The 21,556-nt window shown below is 41.1% G+C and overlaps 1 protein-coding gene across 12 annotated transcripts in view; it reads left to right on the top strand.

Annotated features, from left to right (window-relative positions):
* Erc1 (ELKS/RAB6-interacting/CAST family member 1) overlaps positions 1 to 21,556 on the top strand; it is a 338,915-nt gene that overhangs the window by 260,872 nt on the left and 56,487 nt on the right. For 7 of the 12 annotated variants that reach the window (XM_052719645.1, XM_052719640.1, XM_052719643.1 and 4 more), the window contains one exon: positions 5,961 to 6,059. In XM_052719645.1, coding sequence (XP_052575605.1) covers positions 5,961 to 6,059 — 99 coding nt within the window. Of the gene's footprint in view, positions 1 to 5,960; positions 6,060 to 7,497; positions 7,565 to 21,556 lie in introns of all 12 variants that reach the window. The other 5 variants (XM_052719648.1, XM_052719650.1, XM_052719647.1 and 2 more) reach the window with 1 other exon arrangement.

Here is a 21,556-nt window from a genome sequence, read left to right as displayed (position 1 = left end):
TCTACTCTATAAAAATCCCCTCGACTTCACACAGTAATTATTATTTCAGGATTTGGGGAATAGCTGCGTCTGTGATTCCATTTAGGGTCCCTTGTACGTTTGCAGTCAGGCTGATGAACAGATACACAATCATCAAAGGCCTGACTTGGACTCTCGGGGACTCTGTTTCAAATCCTCATGTAGTCTTGGCCCTTCATAAGGTTACTTAGAATATGGCAATGGGTTACCATAAACAAGTGAGGCAGGGGTGGGATTCCTCTAGATGAGATTCCCAGTGTCTTTGTAACTTAAACTCAGAAATTATATACCATCACTCTGCCTTGACCTATCACACAAGCTAACTCTGTACAGTTTGGGAGGGAACACACAACACTGGGAGTAGCTGGAGAATGGGATCGTTGCTGGCCATCTTGAAAGTTGGCCACCACAGCAAATATTATGAATAGACAAAGTAGCATACTTGTGCAATAAGAGTGCTCTTCAACAATAAGTAGGAATGAACTACACATACAGAAGTAATACAGATGAATCTCAGAACAACAGGAAAACAGTCACGACAGTGGAGTTTATACTATGATTCTATTTGCCTGTTGTGTAAGAAAGCACAGTATACATCGAAAGAGAACCTGTTTCTATTCCATCCCCCTCCTTAGCTTACTGGAGGGCCTGTGACTTCTATTCCTTCTTCCTCTTCTAGTTTTAGAGTCATTTGACACATTCTCTGACAAACATCAATCCAGTGTTGGCTTGGAGAGAAAGAGACTTTAAATTTGTTTTATGATTTTATGGGTATGGATGTTTTACCTGCATGTATATTTGTGTATCACATGTGTACCTAGTGCCATTAGAGACCAGAAGACAATGTCTGAACTAGAGTTACAGATGTGAAGGGAAAAACAGAATGTTCTCTGTATATGAGTCAAACAGTTATATCTTTCCACTGTGTTGATACTGGGCATTAAACACAGGTCATCAGACTTGATAGCAAGCACTGAGCTATCTCAGTGTTGGAACAGATCTCCTAGGCTAGCCTCTAACTTCTGGTCCTCCTGCTTCCACCTTCATGGTACTGGGATTGCAGCACATGCTGCAACACCCAGTTTTAAGATTTGATTTTCTTTTGCACATCAGCAACTATTAGCCACAGAGAGAGCCAGTAAAATAACATGCTAGTGGTTACAGGAGTAAACTGTGTAAGTGAGGGAAATTTGAAAATAGAGTCCACAGGACTTTATGACTCCATTGTCAATACACATGAGTAGAAATAAGGAGTCAAGAATAGTTGACATTTTAGGTTGAACAACCTGAAGAATTATGACTGTTAGTAGAGGTAGACATACATGTTGTGAGTCCTGTTTGGAAAGGTGAGACCTGGGGAAGCAAGGGAACTCACAGTGCTCTTCCTGACAGCAAAGTTGACATCATGCCCCACTGTCTGTGTCTCATCCCTGAAGAGAAACATCAGGACAGTGTAGAAGGACAACTGTGCAGTCTCATGTGGAGACTCACTGGCTATCACTTTCCTCCTTGTCAGAGCATTGTCATTTTAACAGTGGTTCGTCTGATCCCCTCAGGTGTCTCTGAAGGAGTGATACATCTTTTTGTCTGGTAAGCAGAGCCTGCAATAGCTTATCGTTTGCTAATAAGAATAATCCTTTCCTTTTAAACACCAGGCTTATTTCTGGTCTCTTTCTATTTTGTCCTCTTTCTTGGCTTAACTGTTTTTCTCTGAAATAGTTTCTGCAACACCTTGTTTAGGTATTAGCGTGCAACTCTGTCCTAGTTAGGCTTTACTGTTGCTGTGAAGAGACACCATGACCGTGGCAAATCTTATAAAGAAAACATTTAGTTGTGGTGGCTTGCTTATAGTTTCAGAGGTTCAGTCCATTATTATCATGATGGGGAGCATGGCAGCATGCAGACAGACATGGTGCTGGAGCTGAGTGCTACATCTTGAAGACATCAGGAAGTTGACTGACTGTTACACTGAGGGAAGTGTGAGAAAAAGAGACCTCAAAGCCCACCCCCACAGTGACGCACTTCCTCCCAAAAGGCCACACCTCCTAATAGTGCCACTCTCTTTGGGGGCCATTTTCTTTCAAACCACCACAAACTCTTAGAAGAAAAGGCTAACAGAGTAAATACTGAATGCCTTTTTCTCAGGAATATGTAGGTATGCATTTATGGCTTTAAGTAAAGTTTTATTTCAGCCAGTTACCTCCTTCTTTTTCTTTTTCCTTCTTTCTTCTCTTTCAAAACAGTGTTATTCTTTATGCTTCTGGATTTCAAACATCCTGTGATAACAGAGTAGAAGAGAGAAGACATTTGGTATATGTCTTCCATGGCAGTGGAGAGCTTATTCCCTTGCCTTTTCATCTTATCTCAAGAAACACAGCATACAAAAGCTGCTCCCAAGCAGTCGCTTGTGTGATCTGCATAGCATCTCATGCCTGTGATAGCCCACCCTGACTGTGCAAGGAGCAGGTTTTGCATCTGGTTTTAAATAAATCTGGGAGCACTGAACCTTGGCCACATTCCCATCTTGTAGGAATGAAGAAGGAAGTTCTTGATGCTGATCTTCAGTCACTTATATGGTCAAACATAGAATCCTTGGTCTTTCTCAGATCAGCATCTTTGTATTTATGTACTCGTTCCTTAAAGGTACTTAAAATACTTCTCTGCCTTAAATATGGATTCGTGTATACTTTATTAGGATTGCTTTTACATTGTAAACATGTCCTAAATATCAGGTAGGAAAGAGTGTCTCATGCTTTAAAAATCTAACTAAGCATGTATCTTTGCCCACATCCATAATACAGTCAGAATAGAAGATTTTTGTGATCAAACGAATGGCGTATAGATGCCTTAGTATAGCCGGAGGTTTTCCTGTGCCCCACCCAGTCCTGCCTGGGCAGCAGCCGTTTTATAAAATAATCACTCAGAGGCTTAATATTAATTACAAACTGTTTGGTGTATGCCTCAGGCTTATTACTAGATAGCTATTACATCTTAACCCATTTCTATTAATCTATATTTTGCCACATAGCCGTGGTGTTACTGGTCTGTTGGCATCTTGCTCCTTGGGCGGCTGGATAGCAGGTGTCTCCCTGACTACACCCTTCTCTCTGGATCTTTGCTTGGATTTCCTGCCTGGCTATAACTTGTCTTGCCATAGGCCAGATCAGCTTCTTATTAACCAATGGTAGCAACACATTCACAGCAAATAGAAAGACCACCAACAGCACTTCATTCTTTCTGTAGGTGTGACTTTGTCGTAGTTTCTCATCCCTTCTTTCTCTTCTGAGAGCTGCCCTGCAGACTTGTCAGTCATGTAGAGTGCTTCATGACATAGAAAAATTCCTTATTCTTAAGGTTACCGTAGTCTGTTCAGGCTGTTATAACAAAATATCTTCAACTGTGTAATTATAAACAACTAAAGTCTGGAAGCCAAAGACAGGGCTTCAACAGAGTCACCCAGTGGAGGGCTCACTCTGCCTTCCATTTGTTCCTTCCTGCTGCCTGCTCACAAGGCACAATGGATGGGTGAGCCCTTAGCCATCTCAGAAGAAGACTAGTATAAGACTTTAGCCTCCTAAAACCCACCCCCTCAGTTCTTCAGTACTGTGGGGAAGGTTCCAGATGTGAACTTTAAGCAGTTACAAATATTCAGACTATAAGAAAGGTCACTGGAAAGCATTCTAGAAAAGAAAAAATTGGTATCACAATTTGTCAATACAGATTCTCTTTCTGTCATACACTGGAAGGAGGAACTGACTTTGTGTGTGTGTGTGTGTGTGTGTGTGTGTGTGTGTGTGTGTGTGTGTGTGTGTTGTTAGGTTAAAATATAAAGAACTTGAGTGCCCAATAATATAGGACTAATTAAACAATCCATTCTGTACAACCAGGAAAAAAATTAGAATAAGGCAATGAAAATTAATGGTTATCATTATCAGACTAATCTCTAAAAGTTATTAAGTACTGACTTTAGACTATGCATCTTTCTAAATGCTTTCTTTCTATTAACTTAATTAACCAACCCTCACAGCAGTCTTTTAGCTGAAATCTATGATCATCCCCATTTTAAAAATGGAGAAATTAAGGTTCAGAATTTACCTTATAATGTGCCTACGGTTAGATACCTAGTTTATGGAACTAGAATTTAAACTAACTCAATTTGGCCCTAAAGTTCTTGCCCCCAGGCACCATTAGGTACTTCTGTAAACATTTGGGTCAGGGGGTGTAGTCAAAATGCTTTTAATTCACCAAGAAATGTGTTCGAGATAACCCGTGAAATTTTGACAAAACCAAATGAGACAGTGTCTTCTGCCAGAGATGAAAATACCCTGCTCAATAGAGTGGTGTTTCAAGTACCCTGCATATAGAGATAGGCACCAAACAAGGGTAAATCAGAAGTGTTTCCTCTTATATGTTCACTACTGGGAGGAGGCTGAGTGGATATACTTAGTGTTTTAGTGTCTGCTGATGTGTAAAAGACTATGGCAAAAAACAGTTTGTGGAAGCAGTTTATTTTGGCTTCCATTCCAGAGGGATAAGAGCCCATTATGGCAGGGAAGCAAAGCAAGCAAGTGCCAGGAGACAGCAGGAGCAGGGAGCTGAGAGATCACATCTTTTCCCTTGAACACAAAGCGCAGAGAGGTAACCGGAAGTAGACAATGCTGTATACTCTCAAAGTCTACACCAAGTGACATCCCTCACCCGCAAGGCTGCACCACCCAAACATCCCCAAACAGCACCTCCAACTGAGCCTATGGGGGGACATCTCTTTACACCACACTTAGATATGAATAGTGATTGTCACTCATCAGAGGAATCATGGGTGATCTTTCTTTAACTTCATTCTTCAGATTGTGTTCATGGTAAATATTTAAAAATCGTACAATATAAGCAAGACTTCCGTGCTTTAAAGCTTTATTTGAGCAATATTTTTATTAGTGTAACATGCGTTACTCTTGTGCATTCTGACCCACAAAGTGGCTTTCTAAGATGCTTGGTGTAGCACTCATTTACCCAGTTGCTCAGAGTCACCAGTCCTCCTTTTTAGGAAAGATGGAGAAATGAAAAGGATTTTAGAACATTGGATTATTTTCAAAACCTAAATTATTTATTGATGGCTGTTAAATTTTATATGTGTGTCTTCTGTCCTTATCACTTTGCTTTTTAATTCTCTTAGATTTTTCTAGATGATTATATTATTTCATCTATAAGTAATAACTTCTCCCCAAATATTTATGATCTTAATTTTTATATAAAATCCACCCCAAACTGAATAGCTGTTTAAAAAGATGATGAGTCAATTCCTAAATAACATGAAAATGAGTCCTACCTAAATAAAACTAAAAAATTAAAGTTGCAGAATACCATGTGTAGTACAGTCTAGTCTTACTTAACAATATTAAAAAGTACTGTATAAAGTGCTGGCTTTGAGACTTGTCTTCCCTGCACAGTTACCTACCTATCTTAGCTCAAACGACCATAACAAATGCTGTAGAATGGGTAGCCAAAATAGTGCTTATCTGTTTGCTCACGGTCTAGAGGTCTGAGAGGTCCAAGATGGAGCACGATCTCTGCTGACTCCTTTCCTGGTGAGAGCGCTCTTCCTCACCTGCAGAGGCTGTCTTCTCTGTTCACATAGAGATCTGTGACTCATTTGCTCTTAGAACACGGCCATAGTCACAAGTTAAGAGTCAATCCTTTGACTTCACTGAGTCTGAATTGGTTCTTGAAGACCTTGTCTGCAGATGCTGTGACCTTGGTATTAGGGCTTCAGTATATGAATAGCTTTGACTACATCCTTAACAGTGTGCTCCCAAAGTCTTTGTTGAATTGATTTTATTGTAGACAGGACTGGTTTTGTGCTCATGAAAGTCTTTAAGGTACTTGTTGCTCTACCATATATTATAGGGATTTTATCTCAATTTAAACCATGAATTTCTTTTCAGACACAAAATCGAATGAAGCTAATGGCTGACAACTATGAGGATGACCACTTCAAATCTTCCCGTTCCAATCAAACAAACCATAAACCCTCCCCAGACCAGGTAAGACTGTGCTGGAATGTCTCATTCTTTAAAAAGTATACTTTCATATCCATGTATTTGGTGGTAGCATATTGCAAATTCTAGGTTATAAATTTAGAAGAAGAATCTCAGCTTTTTCTCAAATAATTCCTATATAAGAAATTGATGGTTCTGAATATCTTATGAACATATGCTTCAATTGTTTATAAGAACTATTATTAAATAATTGCATTGATATGAGAAAAAAAATGAGTCCTACTTTTATTAAAGAATCGGTTCCTTGTTAGGAAACAAGACTTTGCTCAGGCTCTGCAAGGCACAGCTCAGGATAGAAATTACTTCTTGTTGAATTGCAATTATATAGCCTGCCCATCTTCTGTGAAAGGTACAGCTGAAGGCTGGGATTTACCTAAGTGCTCAGTAGCTACCTTAGCATGTGCATAGCCCTGAGTTGAATTTCCAGTACCACAAAAAAATTAAAGGTGATAGATGAAACTTAATTTCTTCCCTCGTTTGTTTCCTGGTGGGCCCCTTCAGCATGACATTCTCAAGGATGTTGTTGCTTTCAGCTTGCTATCAATGCAAAAGAGATATTTAAGAAACTGAAGGGAATCATACTCAATTGCAAATTTTTTAAAGGAGAAAAAACCCTCCTAAGATCTTGAATGTGATGAACAGAGAAGAGCATTAAGCAGATTACCTCATATCTCTGTGCCCAAATCAGTTCCAACATCTCTGTCACACCCAGTCCTAAAACACATAAAAAATAAAGCTAAGGGGAAAATAATAGCCAAGTAATTACATCCATATGACTGCAAAGTCAAGGAAAACTCCCCTTCTAAACATCTCTGCCGCGTGACAGCTGTGGCATTGTCTTAGAAGTAGCCATAGAAACTGGGTCAATGAAAGAAGCAGCTGATACCCAAATTGTTAGTCTAAGACCCAGAAGGAGTGCTTCTATGTGATGTCTAAGCCAGCCAAGACACACCTGATCCTTCAGAGGGGAAACAGACTCAGCCTTCCGTACAGTGGAGAGCTGTCTGCTTGGTACCGCCCACCTCCAAACCACTGTTTGCTTTGCCTGCTTCCTGCTACTGGAATCCAGACTAGCTAGGCTCTGCAGGAGCATGCCAGGTATTTTCCATGGAGCAGGGTTAGATATGAGGTGGAGGTGATTGGAGTGGGGAGGCTAACAGATGGAGAAAGGCAACAAGCAGATCCTACAGAAAAGCTCTGACTTGATTAATGTTGCACACCCAGCTCTGGGAAAGGCAGAAGAATAAACCTGGAACCGTAAACCAATTACTAATTTGTAATTTAGAGGATTAGAACCTAATGTAAAGAAAACCAAGAACTTCTTTTCTGCTACATTGTTTGTGTCTTTGTTTTAATACTAACCAACTCTTTTTCATTCCCATGCTGCCCTGGGGCATTGTTCCCATGTCATCTCTCCCCATAGGATGAGGAGGAGGGTATATGGGCATAGCCAAACAGATGCTCTTAGTTCAGCCATTTTGTTCAGAACGGTGAGAACAGCTTTCCTTAACTACAGAAATGATTTTCGTTTGTTTCCATTTCTCTTTCTCCGTGATCACCTTCACATCTTGCTCTGTACAGTCATGAACCCTGTGTACCTCTGCTCCTTCACTTTCACGTGATTCTTGTGTGGATTGCTGTGCTTTTGACAGAGTGGCTTTTAGTTCTTTCTGTGTGTTAATGGTCACGTTATAATTTCTTTTTGTACATTTTGGGCAGAACTTCCAGGGCATATAACTATATTTCTCCAATTAATGATTTTATTGCTAAATCATTTTATCTCTAGTGATTTTACAGTGTCCTGGTTAGTAACCTACCGCAAATTGACATGGCAGGCAGACAAATGTGCTGCTATTAATTAGCCTATGTTAGAAATATACTTTACAATACTTATAAATATATAGTCTGTTTTATTTTTGTTTTAAAATCACTGTGCTGTGAACTGTATTGTACCTCCTCATGTTCTCTCTGCCTATGGAAGATTATGCTGGATTCTGAGGGTCAGGACCTAGGATATCCCTAGGGCTTTGACATTACTCTTAGAATATCAATAAAGGAAAGGAGGAACAAAGGAATAAAAGAGGAGGGTTTTTTTTTTTTTTAAGCAAAAAAAAAAATAAGATGCTTTAAATTCCTTTTCATAGATTGCTGCTGTGGTCAGCAGCTGCCAGGACACTGTCTAGATTCCCCTTAACAGGCCAGCTGGCTGGAGAACAGGCCAGCTGTGTTGGTGTCTTCCTTTGATCTGATGCCCTTGAGGTTTGACTAAGGAAATCAGTTTCTAGGAAAGTGATCGTTGTGATTACTAAGCTCACACATCCTGGTGGCCTTGCATCCGCTGGACACACTGCCCATGCTTATGTTGACCTCACTCCTTTGGAGTCAGTTCTCCCTGAAATGTCTGTGTCTTGATGTTAAACTGCTCAAAAATGTAACTGTGTCAACCTCTGAATATTGAATACAGCCAAGAAGGATAAGAGGTAAGTTGTTTAATGGCCAGCTTGCCATATGACTTTTAGCAGCAGGTGTGAAATATGCAGAACCAGAAAGTGTGTTGTATATCAGAGAAAGCTAAAAATCAAAGGAAATCTGTGGCCTGATTGTCTGCACACTCCAGGAGCATGTATTTGTCACCATGAGGCATGTAGGAGCCACACAATAGCTATAGTTTATTAGTCATTTGTAAACGAATATGATTCTACCTTATATGAACAGAGCTGTTTTACTTGTAGCCCTTTTTCTAGTCGATGATGATAAACACATTGTTTTAGGAAACAAGGTTAGTAGGTACTTTCATCAGGAGATTGAAAAATAAACAAGCCATCTCATGTCCTGGGCCCAGAATCATCCATGTCTGCTGCTATGAAGGAGCGGCCTCTGTAACATGCTTCCTCTGCTCTTATACTTGCCCTTTCCCAGCTGTATTCTTAGGGATCACCTGCACCTGCTTCTGCCAGTGGCTCCCACAGCACCTTTGCAGCTAGCTGACCAGACCTGTTGTTTTTAGAGTACAAAACTTCATACTTTCTAAACTTTGCCACAAACTGTGTATGGTAAAACATTTTACCTAAGAAAACACACTAACAAGGACTGGGGTTACGATGTATGCATATACTACCAGCATTTGGAAACCTAAGGCAAAAAGATTCTATGTTCAAGGCCATCTTGGGCTATACAGCAAGACCATGTCTCAAAAACAAAATCAAGAATTGTATGAGTGATCCCTAAAGCACTGCAGAAGTCTTGGCTTCTTTCTCTCCTGCATTTATTTCTTTGTTGTTTCTACAGAGAATAGATTTTCTCAACAAAATTGTGAATTTGAAAATGATATTTCCTTACCAACTTAAGAACTTAAGGTTTTGTCTAAAGCATTTTGTAAGACAGAACTCATTGGTGAGGCTTGAGCCTGAAGTAGACACCAGAAGTAATCAGAGCTGAGAGGTCTGAGTTGGGCCAGACTGGGGACTGCAGAGCCTGAGGGTTCTGTGTGCAGGCTTTGAACTGTCTCTGTTCAGTGCTCACAGTAGCACCTGCTGCTGAGTGTGACCTCTCTACTCTGACTTCCCCATAAGAGGCAGTGGTGGTAAGAAGTAGAGAGGTGAGGCCGGGTGGCAGTGGCACACACCTTTAATCCCAGCACTCAGGAGGCAGAGCCAGGCAGATCTCTGTGAGTTCGAGGCCAGCCTGGTCTACAGAGCAAGATCCAGGACAGGCACCAAAACTACACAGAAAAACCCTGTCTCAAAAAAACAAAAATAAAGAAGCAGCAGCAGCAGAAGAAGAAGAAGAGAGGTGATGTGACTGCAAGGCCTGGCACTAGACACTCCACTTAAGTCTATGGTCTAGGGAGAGTGGGGTCACCTCTCTGCAGTGGTTTCTTTATCTAGTGCAGGAGTTTCTCAGTGCTTTGTGTTAATGTACGATACTGTAAGCAGTTTCTTACATCCCTAAGCACTGTGCTTTGTGGATGCTCTTACCATTTCGCTGCTCTTAATTTAGATCTCAAATCATTAAGTTAGATCTCACTCTGAGAATAAGTTTTCAGGGACTTACTATTTACTATTATTACTTACTAGTTACTATTATTGGAAATATCATCATCAAGTACATTGTTTTCATTTCAGAGGTAAGACTATGGGGCTGGGAGATGTGGAGGTTGTGACTCAAGGTTCCCAGGCATTTCTGTGTTCTAGGATGAGTAACTAGAAGCTGTTCTTAAGTGGTAACCAAGATAGATTTTTTTTTTTTTTAGGTTTTTTTGAGACAGGGTTTCTCTGTGTAGCTTTGCACCTTTCCTGGAACTCACTCTGTAGCCCAGGCTGGCCTCGAACTCTCAGAGATCCGCCTGGCTCTGCCTCCCGAGTGCTGGGATTAAAGGCGTGCACCACCACCGCCCGGCCAAGATAGATTTTATTACCAAAAGTTTGATGCCACATATGTTGAGGAATATTTTCCTTTAGAAATACCTTGCTCAGTGGGTGAAGATGCTTGCTAAGCAAGCACGGCAACCTGAATTCTGTCTCCCTAAGCCCACATGTGGCAGAGGGAGGAAACCAACTTCACAAAGTGTCCACTGACCTCCATATGTGCACCACGGTGTGCACGTGCACAGACAATGATGATAATAATAATTAAAAGAAGACACTTTGGCCGGGCGGTGGTGGCGTACGCCTTTAATCCCAGCACTCAGGAGGCAGAGCCAGGCGGATCTCTGTGAGTTCGAGGCCAGCCTGGACTACCAAGTGAGTCCCAGGAAAGGTGCAAAGCTACACAGAGAAACCCTGTCTCGAAAAACCAAAAAAAACAAAAAAAAAAAAAAAAAAAAAGAAGACACTTTGAATTTTGTTAAGAGATTTCCTGTAACATATACTGAGTGGCATTTTCTTTAAAAAGAATACATTCAGTATCAGTGACATGTTTGCCTACCATAGGACATCAAACAGTACAGATCTGACCACCTCAGCCACCCTAGTGGAGAGTACCAGAACAGAAATGTACCGGCTGGTTTTATGTCATCTGGACACCAGCTAGAGTCGTCAGAGGGGGGAGAGCCTCAGTTGAGAACAGGCCTCCATAAGATCCAGCTGTCGGGCATTTTCTCAGTTAGTGACTGATGGGGGAGGTGTGTGTGTGCCCACTGTGGGTGTGCAGTCCCTGGGCTGGTGGATCTGGGTTCTATAAGAAAGCAGATCGAGAAAGCCATGGGAAGCAAGCCAGTAAGCAGCATCCCTCCATGGCCTCTGTATCAGTTCCTGCCTCCAATTTACTGCCCTGTTTCAGTTCCTGTCCTGACTTCCTTCAGTGATGAATAGTGCTATGGAAGCATAAGCCAAATAAACCCTTTCCTTCCCAACTTGATTGTGGTCATGGTGTTTCATCGCAACAGTAGAAACCCTAAGACAAAAGGTTTCCTGTCCGAATTAGCTTGTTCATGCTGCGCTCTGTCCCTTCACTTTGTTTCTTTTTCTGTGACAGTAGAACATAAGACCTGAATATAGCACTATCAATATGATTACTTTTGCATTCCTGTTATCTAGAATATTGCCTATGTATAATATGCCCTCAGTTTAATAGATATATACATACACACAAATTAAAATACATATGATTATAAAATAGAAACTATACATAATATATATAAATTATCTTATAAATATATATATCATAATATATATAAATTATCTAAAGTTCACAAAATCCAGGGAAGAAGAAACAATTTACATTGAAACCAAGTATACAGAAATGGCTCTGAACCAATGTACTGGTGATATCAGCATCACTATTATTAAAAAAGCATGCAGACCAAAGACATCTGGATAGCAGAACCTCAGAGAAATGTTGGAGATGTAAGGCAAAGCTGTAAAGAAACCCTAACTTTTGACTCCTGCAATTTCATTCTAACTATAGCAGAGTGAGTATAACTCAAAAATATGTTCTGATTGCCACCTGAACATCTAAGGGTAAAAACTTGTCTTTGTGTAACCTGTGGCTCATAGCTGTGAGACTAGCCATATGCTCTTTAGGGACTTCACCCTGAAGAAGTTGGCGTGGCTAACCTGATGTCAGGCCTCTCTAGTAAAGTAAGTCCTTATCATAGGCCATAAAAGTCATCTTGCTGCAGAAACCTTCAGTGACTAAAGTGTAGAAATGGGGTTTTATATATATGTGTGTAGCATACGTGTGTGTGTGTGTGTGTGTGTGTGTGTGTGTGTGTGTGTGTGTGTGTGTGTGTGTGTATTGGAACAATATGTTTCAGAATTAAGTGAGAGATGCTGCAAGTTAGCACTGCTTTTGAGATTGTTTTAGAAGTTCCTTTATTTCAGTTGCCTTTGGGTCTGTTCTAGTGGGGTATTGATGGTGTTCCCTTATTCGTTGGACACTGTCTTGGTTAGGATTACTGTTGCTGTGATGAAACACCATGACCAAGAGCAGCATGGGGAGGAAAGGATTTATTTCACTCACAGTTCCACATAACAGTTCATCATGAAAAGCAGTGAGAGCAGGAAGGAACCTGGAGGCAGGAGCTGATGCAGAGGCCATGGAGGGGAGCTGCTTACTGCCTTACTTCTCATGGCTTGCTCAGCCTGCTTTCTTATAGAACTCAGGACCACCAGCCCAGGGATGACCCCACCTACAATAGGCTGGGCCCTCACCATCAATCATTAGTTAAGAAAATGCCCTACAGGCTTCCTACAGCCTGAGACATTTTCTCAATTGAGGTTCCCTCCTCTGATGACTCTAGCTTGTGTCAAGTTGACATAAGACTAGCCAGTATGACACATACTAAAAGTATTCTAGTTGCAGTAGTTCTGCAGTTTGTAAGGCTTCTGAATCTTTAGAAAGTCTGTCTGTAGACAGAGGTGTCTAAATAAGTCAGCAGAATTGAGCAGTGCAGTGCAGGAGTGTCCAACCTTTTTGCTTCTCTTGGCCACATTGGATGAAGAATAATGGTTGGGGCTACACATTAAATATATGAACAGTATCAAAAACTAATAGGGGTGGTCTGTGTAATTTTTGTGGTATTTGCCACTACAAATAACCAAAAAAGTATTCACATAGTCCCAATTATATGGCACCTCATGCAGAGTCTTTTAAAATCATCAGGTACTTTCCAAATTTGTAATCATTAATAAAACAAACATATATAATAAGCTCCATTGATTTTTTTTTTAATTACAAAAGTAAAACTATAGCTAGACAGTAGTGGCACACACCCTTAACCCAACACTAGGGAAACAGAGGCAGGCAGAGCTCTGTGAGTTAAAGGCCAGCCTGGTCTACAGAGTTCATTCCGGGACAGCCATGACTGTTACACAGAGAAACCCTGTCTGGAAGAAAAAAAAAAAGTAAAAATATGTTACAAAACTAGTTGAATGTTTGGTCTTGTGTTTGAGAAACAAATGCATCAATATCCGGTTACATGAAAGCAGTTGCAGTTCTCAGTGTGTGCTTCATTCTGTGGACATATGTATATGTATGTATGTATGTATGTATGTATGACTTACATATGCATGTATGCACACATGTGAGTTCACACATACATGTACACACATGAAGGCCAGAGGTTGACATTGGGCATCTTCCTTCTTCCATAGCTCTCCATTTTATTTATTGAGACAAAGTATTTCAATGAACCTGGAGCTCCCTGATTTAGCTGGTCTAAGTAGCTCTCTCCTGAATGCTGAGGTTTTAGGTGGGCTCCCTCTCGGGTTTTACCTGAGTTCTGAGGATCCGAATTCCAGTCCTCGCATTTATGGGTGAAGCTTTTATCCCCGGAGTCGTGTCCCCAGCCTTTAGGGTCCTTCATTGTGAAAACAGTTGTTCACAAATACAGGGCTGCCTAACAGAGATGGCCTGGATCCGGCGTGATTGTGCTGAGGTGCACTTGTCTGTGGGAAGGTGAAACCTACACAAATGAAGTGAAGAGACACAGTCACAGTGTCCTTTAAATTGAATGTCAGATTGCATTTCTACGCATTCCATCAGAAAATTGACAGGTCATCTGAAATTGATATCACAAATCTACCAAAGTATTAATTATTTTCCTGGAAATCTTCAAATCTGCTATCAAGTTTTTGTATCAAATTGAAAAGCAAGCTACATATTTCCACTGTCCACACAACTGTCAATGCATTGAAATGCATAAAATTGCCATGATTTGAGCTTGCCATAATTTCAGTACCATTTGCAACACTATTGATTGGAAACATTACATTGACAAATTGATTTTTATCATGAATTTAGCTTTGTATTTAACTCACTTAAATAAGTAGTTAAAACCATTAGAAATGCTAAATATATAAGCCAGTTTTCACCATAGAATTCTGACACAAATTTAGTTTATGATCTCATAAACAACTTAAGATGTTGAAGATCATAAGAGCTTTTCAACATTTGACCTCAATTTAACCTTCTTATTTCTAAAAAGTAAATGATGTTGCCATAGTCTGCATCACTCAGTGCTATAAGGGAATTCTTAGAATTGGTGATGATTTAATCCTTTGGCCATTATGAAATTCACAAATAAATATGAATCTCACATGTAAGTTTTCTTGATGGAAGTATGGTGTGGCAAATGCATCATCTCCTTTTAATCTTCCAAGTTTCTCTCTCTTACCTGCCATCCCCAGGGCATCGTCATTAATGGTCTGCATGTTGACAAGTGGACAAAGATAATTAGTTTAACATACTTTTTTTACTGTCTTGTATAAGTCTCTTGATTTATTCTGTCATTTTTTTTTTTTTTTAGTCATTGCAGTGTAATGTCATCTGCAAAGCTCATGCTCAAGAACTACGCAGTCAAGTTACAAAATTTTTTTGAATCTCATCTTTTTGTTTATTTCCTTGGTTGGTTGGTTGGTTCATTCGTTCATTCATTCATTCATTCATTGGTTGGTTTTTTGAGACAGGGTTTCTCTGTGTGACAGCCCTGGCTGTCCTGGAACTCTCTTTGTCCAGTCGGTCCTTCAACTCAGAGATCCAACTACCTCTGCCTCCTGAGTGCTGGGATTAAAGGCTGCACCATCATCACACCCAGCTCTTTAATGGAATCTTTTAAGGAAATTTATGACCTTGTGTTGTGTTGGGTTGTACTCATCACTATCCTTAACCACAGGTTGGACACTCGTGAACTGCAGTATTTGTCAGCATGGAAAAAAACAGGTGCTTCTGTAATTGGTTTGGAACAATACTGAGACGAAGTTTTTTCTTTTATCATAGCTTTTATCATACTCTGATCCTGTATTTTCAAAAGTGGATTAAATTTTTAATATTAAGTTCTCTCCTAAAAACTCTTAGAACTTGAGCCAGAAAAATCTCAGAAAGCAGGACTTCCTAGCTGCAGAGAAATGGGAAGGAGAACAACACTTATTAAATGCTTAGGTGGGCCAGGTGTTTTCATGCTCTTTCTATCATACGTATTTTCACAGGTTCCCTGAGACAAACATACTGCCTCCCCACCTTTATAAAAGAGAAAACAGAAGTCATAAAAGTTAAACAAGTTTCCATGATTACACAACTAACAAATGGGACTGATTTAAACTCAGGACAAGGGTGCTTGAGTCAGGGTGGGTAACTCAGTGAGAGCACTTGCCTAGCTCTCCTGTATTCAATCCTCAGCACCATAAAAATAAGTAAACAGGCAGGCAGATCTCTGTGAGTCTGAGGCCAGCCTGGTCTATATAGTGAGACCATGTCTATTATTTTAAAAAACCCAAACTGCAGGTCCCATCCTTTTCCCATGCTATTATACCAAAAAGAAAAGGAATCTCCTACTCTTGAGTCTAGTACCTTGGACACAATAAATACTATGTAGGGACATGCTGAATAGAATTATATTCCTAATTGGGGAAATGACAAAATCCCCATTAACCGTAAGGAATTTCTTCTGTAGGTAATCTGAGGCACCTTTTACTGAAAGGAACTTAGTGGCTTTTGACATTACTTCACTGGTATTTCCTTAATAACTGTAACTACCCAAGATCTGAAAGAAAGAAAAAGGGAGCCGTAGATTAGGAAGGGAAAATAACTGGGACAGATGAAGTCAGGCAACATTTGAGTGAGTAGAGGAGGAAAAGAAAATATTTTGTATAGGAACTGTCTTGAAGGAGACTCCAGTCTAAGAGCATGAAGATGACATACAGGGACTAATGAGACAAGCTAGCTGAAGCAAGAGCTGCCTCTTTTCATTTACCGCATGAGTAGTCCACACCCCAGCTGTGTCCTAACAGATGCAAAGAGACAAATGGCGGTTTGACCAGTACAGTTGCGTGGTGATCCATACAGAAGAGTCAGATAGTAATCAGCTTCTTGGAAACTGTCTGAAACACCAGCGGACAGCCTCTTTAGCTCCCTGCTGCTTCAGGATCCTCATGAGAATGTGGGAACCAGATAGGCTGGTGCTAAGCTGCTGTGTACCTCACATTCTGTATTCCTGGAAGAAGTGGTAGTGGCAGTGGGGACACAGCTCTGAGACCTGTGATCAAGTGAAACCAGCCAGGTTTCAGATTTCCACCACAAAAATAGAAGGTCAGGCCGGGCGGTGGTGGCGCACGCCTTTAATCCCAGCACTCGGGAGGCAGAGCCAGGCGGATCTTTGTGAGTTCGAGGCCAGCCTGGTCTAGAGAGCGAGATCCAGGAAAGGCGCAAAGCTGCACAGAGAAACCCTGTCTCGAAAAATCTTAAAAAAAAAAAAAAAAAATAGAAGGTCAGGACCTGTCAGGATGAAGCAGATTTGGAGTTTATAGAGAAAAAGTCTTGGGCTGTAGCGAGAACTCTGATGGGTTTTGTTTATTTGTTTGTTCATTTGGTATTTGTCTCTGTTTTTTAAAGCCCTTCTGTACAAGCACAAGAACTAAAATTTCAATCTCAGCACCAGTGTTTTTAAAAGCTAGACATGGTCCTGCACATGCCTCTAACCTCAGGACTTGAGGTGGGCTGTGGCAGAATTGCTGGGGCTTACTAGCTGCCAGCCTGGCCAAAAAACAGAAGCTCCAAGTTCAGCAAGAGACCTTGCCTCAAAGAAACAAGGTGGGAAGTGGTGAAGGACACTGGACGCCCTCTTCAGGCCTCTGTATGCACTCACGGGCACCACACACACACAATGAAAAAAGACCTTAACATAGTTTAAGTATGGGTGTTGAAAGGGGCAAGAGGAGGTAGGTTGGCTTTAAAAAAGGACAGCTGGGCTGGCAAAATGGTTCAGTGAGTAAAAGCACTGATGCCAGGCCTGACAACCTGCATTCACTCCCATGACCCACATGGTAGGAGAGAACTAACTCCTGTAAGTTGTCCTCTGACCTCCACATGCAGACCATGGTACATGTAAGTGTGCCTACACACAAAAAAAGATAGGTAGTTATATGATAGACAGTTGGATAGATAGATAGATTGATTGATAGATAGATGATAGGTAGGTAGATAGATAGATACACAGACAGATGATAGACAGACAGATGATAGATAGATAGATGGCTTAGGGATTAAAAGCAAAAACCGTTCATAGCACCCACAACACACAGCTCACAACTGCCTATAATCCTCTCTTCTGGCCTCCACTGGTACCTGCACTCACGTGTGCCCTCACACAGATGCACACATACACATAATATTAAATTTTTTTTTAAATAAATGTAATAAAAAGTTTTTAATTTAAAAAAAGGACAGTTGTGGAACTTGAATGATAGCTGTTGTTGAAGTGCTTGTGCTTGTCTTGAAAACATGAGGGACCTGAATTTGATCCTTGAGAACCAATACTTTTTTAACTTTTTTTTCTTTTATTAAATTTATTCATTTATTTTACATCCTGACCACAGTTTCCCCTCCCTCTTCTCCTCCCATTCCTTCCTCCCTTTGCCCCTGCCCTCCCCTCCCCCAGTCCACTCCTCTGTTTCTGTTCAGAATGGCATATCAAGTTGAATAGGACTAAGTTCCTCCCCTTGTATTAAGGCTGGGCAAGGCCACCCAGTATGAGGACTAGGTTCCTAAAACAAAAGCCAGCCAAAGCATTAGATACTACGGTCCCTGCTCCCACTGCTAGAAGTCCCAAAAGTAGACCAAGTTACACAACTGTTGCGCATATGTGGTGGGTCTAGGTTGATCCCATGCAGGCTCCCTGGCTGTTGGACCAGACTCTGTGAACTCCTATGAGCCCAGGTTAGTTTTTTCTGTGGGCTCCCTTGTGATGTCCTTGAACCCTCCCCCCCCTTCCCCCCCCACCTGCTTGTACAATCCCTCCTCCCTCCCTTCAGCAGGATTCCCCAAGCTCGGCCCAGTGCTTGGCTGTGGGTCTCTGCGTCTATTTCTATCAGTCACTGGATGAAGGCTCTCTGGTGACAATTGGAGTAGTCACCATTCTATGAATATAGCAGAATATCGATAGGTATCATTATGTTGACATTTTTTTTCTCCAATCGTGTTTGATTCTATCCTAGGTCTCTGGGCCATCCAGCCTCTGGGTCCTGGCTCTCCAAGCAGTGTTAGGGGTGGGCTCACTTTCGTGGTATGGGTCTGAGGCTGAACCAGCCATTGGTTGGCCACTCCCACAATATCCGTACCACCCTTACCTTCCCCGCACCCACCCCCCACACACATCCTATAGGTAGGACAGACTATAAATCAAAGATTGCGTGGCTGGACTGGCATCCCAACTCCTCTATTAGAAGTCCTGCCTGGCCAGCCTGGGCTACCAAGTGAGTTCCAGGAGAGGCGCAAAGCTACACAGAGAAACCCTGTCTCGAAAAACCAAAAAAAAAAAAAAAAAAAAAAAAAAAAAAAAAAAAAGAAGTCCTGCCTGGTCACAGGAGATGGCCAGTTCAGGCTACACATTCACCATTGCGAGGAGTCTTAGCTAGGGTCATCTTTGTAGATTCCTGGGAGTTTCCCAGAACCAACATTTTTAAAAGGTGGAGTGTGTTAGTGTGTGCTTATAATCCCAGGACTGGGGTGGCAGAGACAGGCAGATCCCTGGGGCTTGCTGACCAGCCAAGGAACTCCAGGCTAGTGACAGACAAACTGTCTCAAAAGACAAGGTAGCTGGTAACTGAGATTGCCTTCTGCCTCCACATGGACATGCACACATGTGTATACACAACAGTTGTTCACACTCAAGTGTGGGCATGGGCTTCTCAAGGGAGAGTTGTGCTTAACAACAGCTGCTTATGTGAGTTTTGCTTTTGAAGTTATATTTTCATATGAGTTAAAAGACTTAAGTAAAAATACTTTAGTATACTTCTTTTTTTAGGAATTGCTTTCCTTTTAAGAAAGAAATGTATATGTGGGTATGTACACATGTGACTGCAGGTACCTTCAGAGTGCAGAAAAGTGTATTGGATCCCCTGGGGCTAAAGTTACAGGCATTATGAGCACTTGATGTGGATGCTGGAAACTGAGCTCCAGTTCTCTGCAAGAGCAGCAAAAGCTCCTGACTGCTGAGCCACAGAACTTTTCTGTAGTAAATGAGATTATAAAGTGGCTTGTGAGATGCGTTATAGAGGTTTGCGGGTAAGAAATAAGGACTGGAGAGATGGTTTAATGGGTGAAATCCTTGCTCTGCAAGGATGAGGACTTGAGTTTGGATCCCAGCACCCACATAAATGTCAGGCATGATTTGTGTCTGTAACCCCAGTGTTGGGGCAGGGAGAAAAACAGATAGGTCCCTGGAGCTCTCTAATCAACCATTCTAGCCAAACCAGTGAGCTCCAGATTTAGTGAAGAGATCTTGTCTCAAAATTAAGGTAGATTAGGATAAAGTAAAACATCCATTGACCTCTGGGCTACACATACAAACAATATATATACAACAAAGTGTAATATAAGCACATGGGTCAAAAGAGCCAGGTTTGGTGCACACACCTTTAATCCCAGTGCTTTGGAGGTAATAGCATGTGGATCTCTATGAGTTTGAGCCAGGCTAGTCTACATAATGAGTTCTAAGACAGCCAGGGCTGCACAGTGAGACCCTGTTTCCAAAGGGGAGAAAAAAATTAGTCAAATCCTTACTATACATAGGTTAAAAGAAAGCAAAGACATGTTTTTAATATTTTTAAAAGTAAATATAACATTTCCCCTCCTTCCCACCCTCGAACCCTTCCTCTGCATTGCCCCTTGTTTTTTCTCAGATTCACAGCCAACTTCTCAAAAAAAAACAAAAAAAAGGAAAAAAAGATATATGATTTTGGTGGCTTTTGAAGTTACGTTGTTTAAACAACTTAAAAGCTTAAGTTAAAATGTTCTAGTATACAAGTCTGTACTACTTGGTTGGTTGGTTCATAGGTAGTTTCTTGGGTTTGTTATCCAGGTGTATAGGCTGGTAAGATGAAAACATAGGTCAGAGGGATCAAGGGAACCATAACGTTAGGATAAAGGAAATCAAGGTATGCTTTGACTGTGTCATAGTTTCTGTTGCCACGAAGAGACACCATGACAAGGGCAACTCTTATAAAGGAAAACATTTAATTGGGGTAGCTCACTTAACAGTTTCAGAGGTTCAATCCATTATCATCAAGGTGGGACACGGCAGCATGCAGGCAGACACGGTGCCGAAGAAGTAACTGAGTGTTCTACATCTTGATCTACAGGCAACAGGAAGTGAACTGAATCCCACACTGAACATAGCTTGAACATAGGAGACCTCAAAGCCCAACCCCACAGTGACATACTTCCTCCAACAAGACCATATTTACTCCATCAAAGCCACATCTCCTAATAGTGCCACTCCTTGTGAGCTTATGGGGTCCAATTACATTCAAACTACCACAGACTATGAACATATTTCCTGATCTTGATTGTATGATCCAGTTGATTCTCAGCCAATAGTGGAAACAGGCTTCTTTATCTTCTCCAATCCCCTTAATTTTCTCTTTATAGCTTGCCTCATTTTCCCCTTTTGAGACTTTAGTTCCTTATCTTGAAGGTTAATGCTGACCTAAGTTCCATTTTTTGAAGCTTCTACATGCTGAACAGTGATATAGACCCTTTCTACCCAGGAAATTAGAAGTCTCAGTCTGTCCAAGCATGGAGTCAGAGGACCATCATCTGATGAGAATTTAGTAGAAGCAGTGTCATTACTAAAAACAGACTGCAGTAACAATAAGACTGTGGCAGAGGGTTGGACCTAACCTAGCACCAAATACAGAAGGAGGTTTGGGCATCATAACATGCTTGAGACATTGATCTCAGTAAATCACTACAGTGTTAAGCCCAAACCTGACAGACTTAATTTAATCTTGGAGGACTGGAGGCCAAGTTGTCAGGTATACATCCATGGATACATCCATCCATGGCAATTTACCCTAGTGGCCTAGGTTCCCTCTTGTGCCCTGTCAGATATCAAAGTCCAGTTTTGTAAGAGCTGTCTCCATCCTCGTAACTTTTGAGTTTAAGAATGAGATCCCTTGAGTTATAAAAAGAAATTTAGAAACATATTTTTAGTTGTATACTGAGACTATAGCAAGACAGGAGAAATTCCAAAAAGGACTCCAACT

Source organism: Peromyscus californicus, unplaced genomic scaffold (genome assembly GCF_007827085.1).
Source record: "Peromyscus californicus insignis strain IS unplaced genomic scaffold, ASM782708v3 Scaffold_6__1_contigs__length_162567912, whole genome shotgun sequence".
Taxonomy (NCBI): Eukaryota; Metazoa; Chordata; class Mammalia; order Rodentia; family Cricetidae; genus Peromyscus; species Peromyscus californicus.
This window is presented reverse-complemented; position numbering and strand designations above follow the sequence as displayed.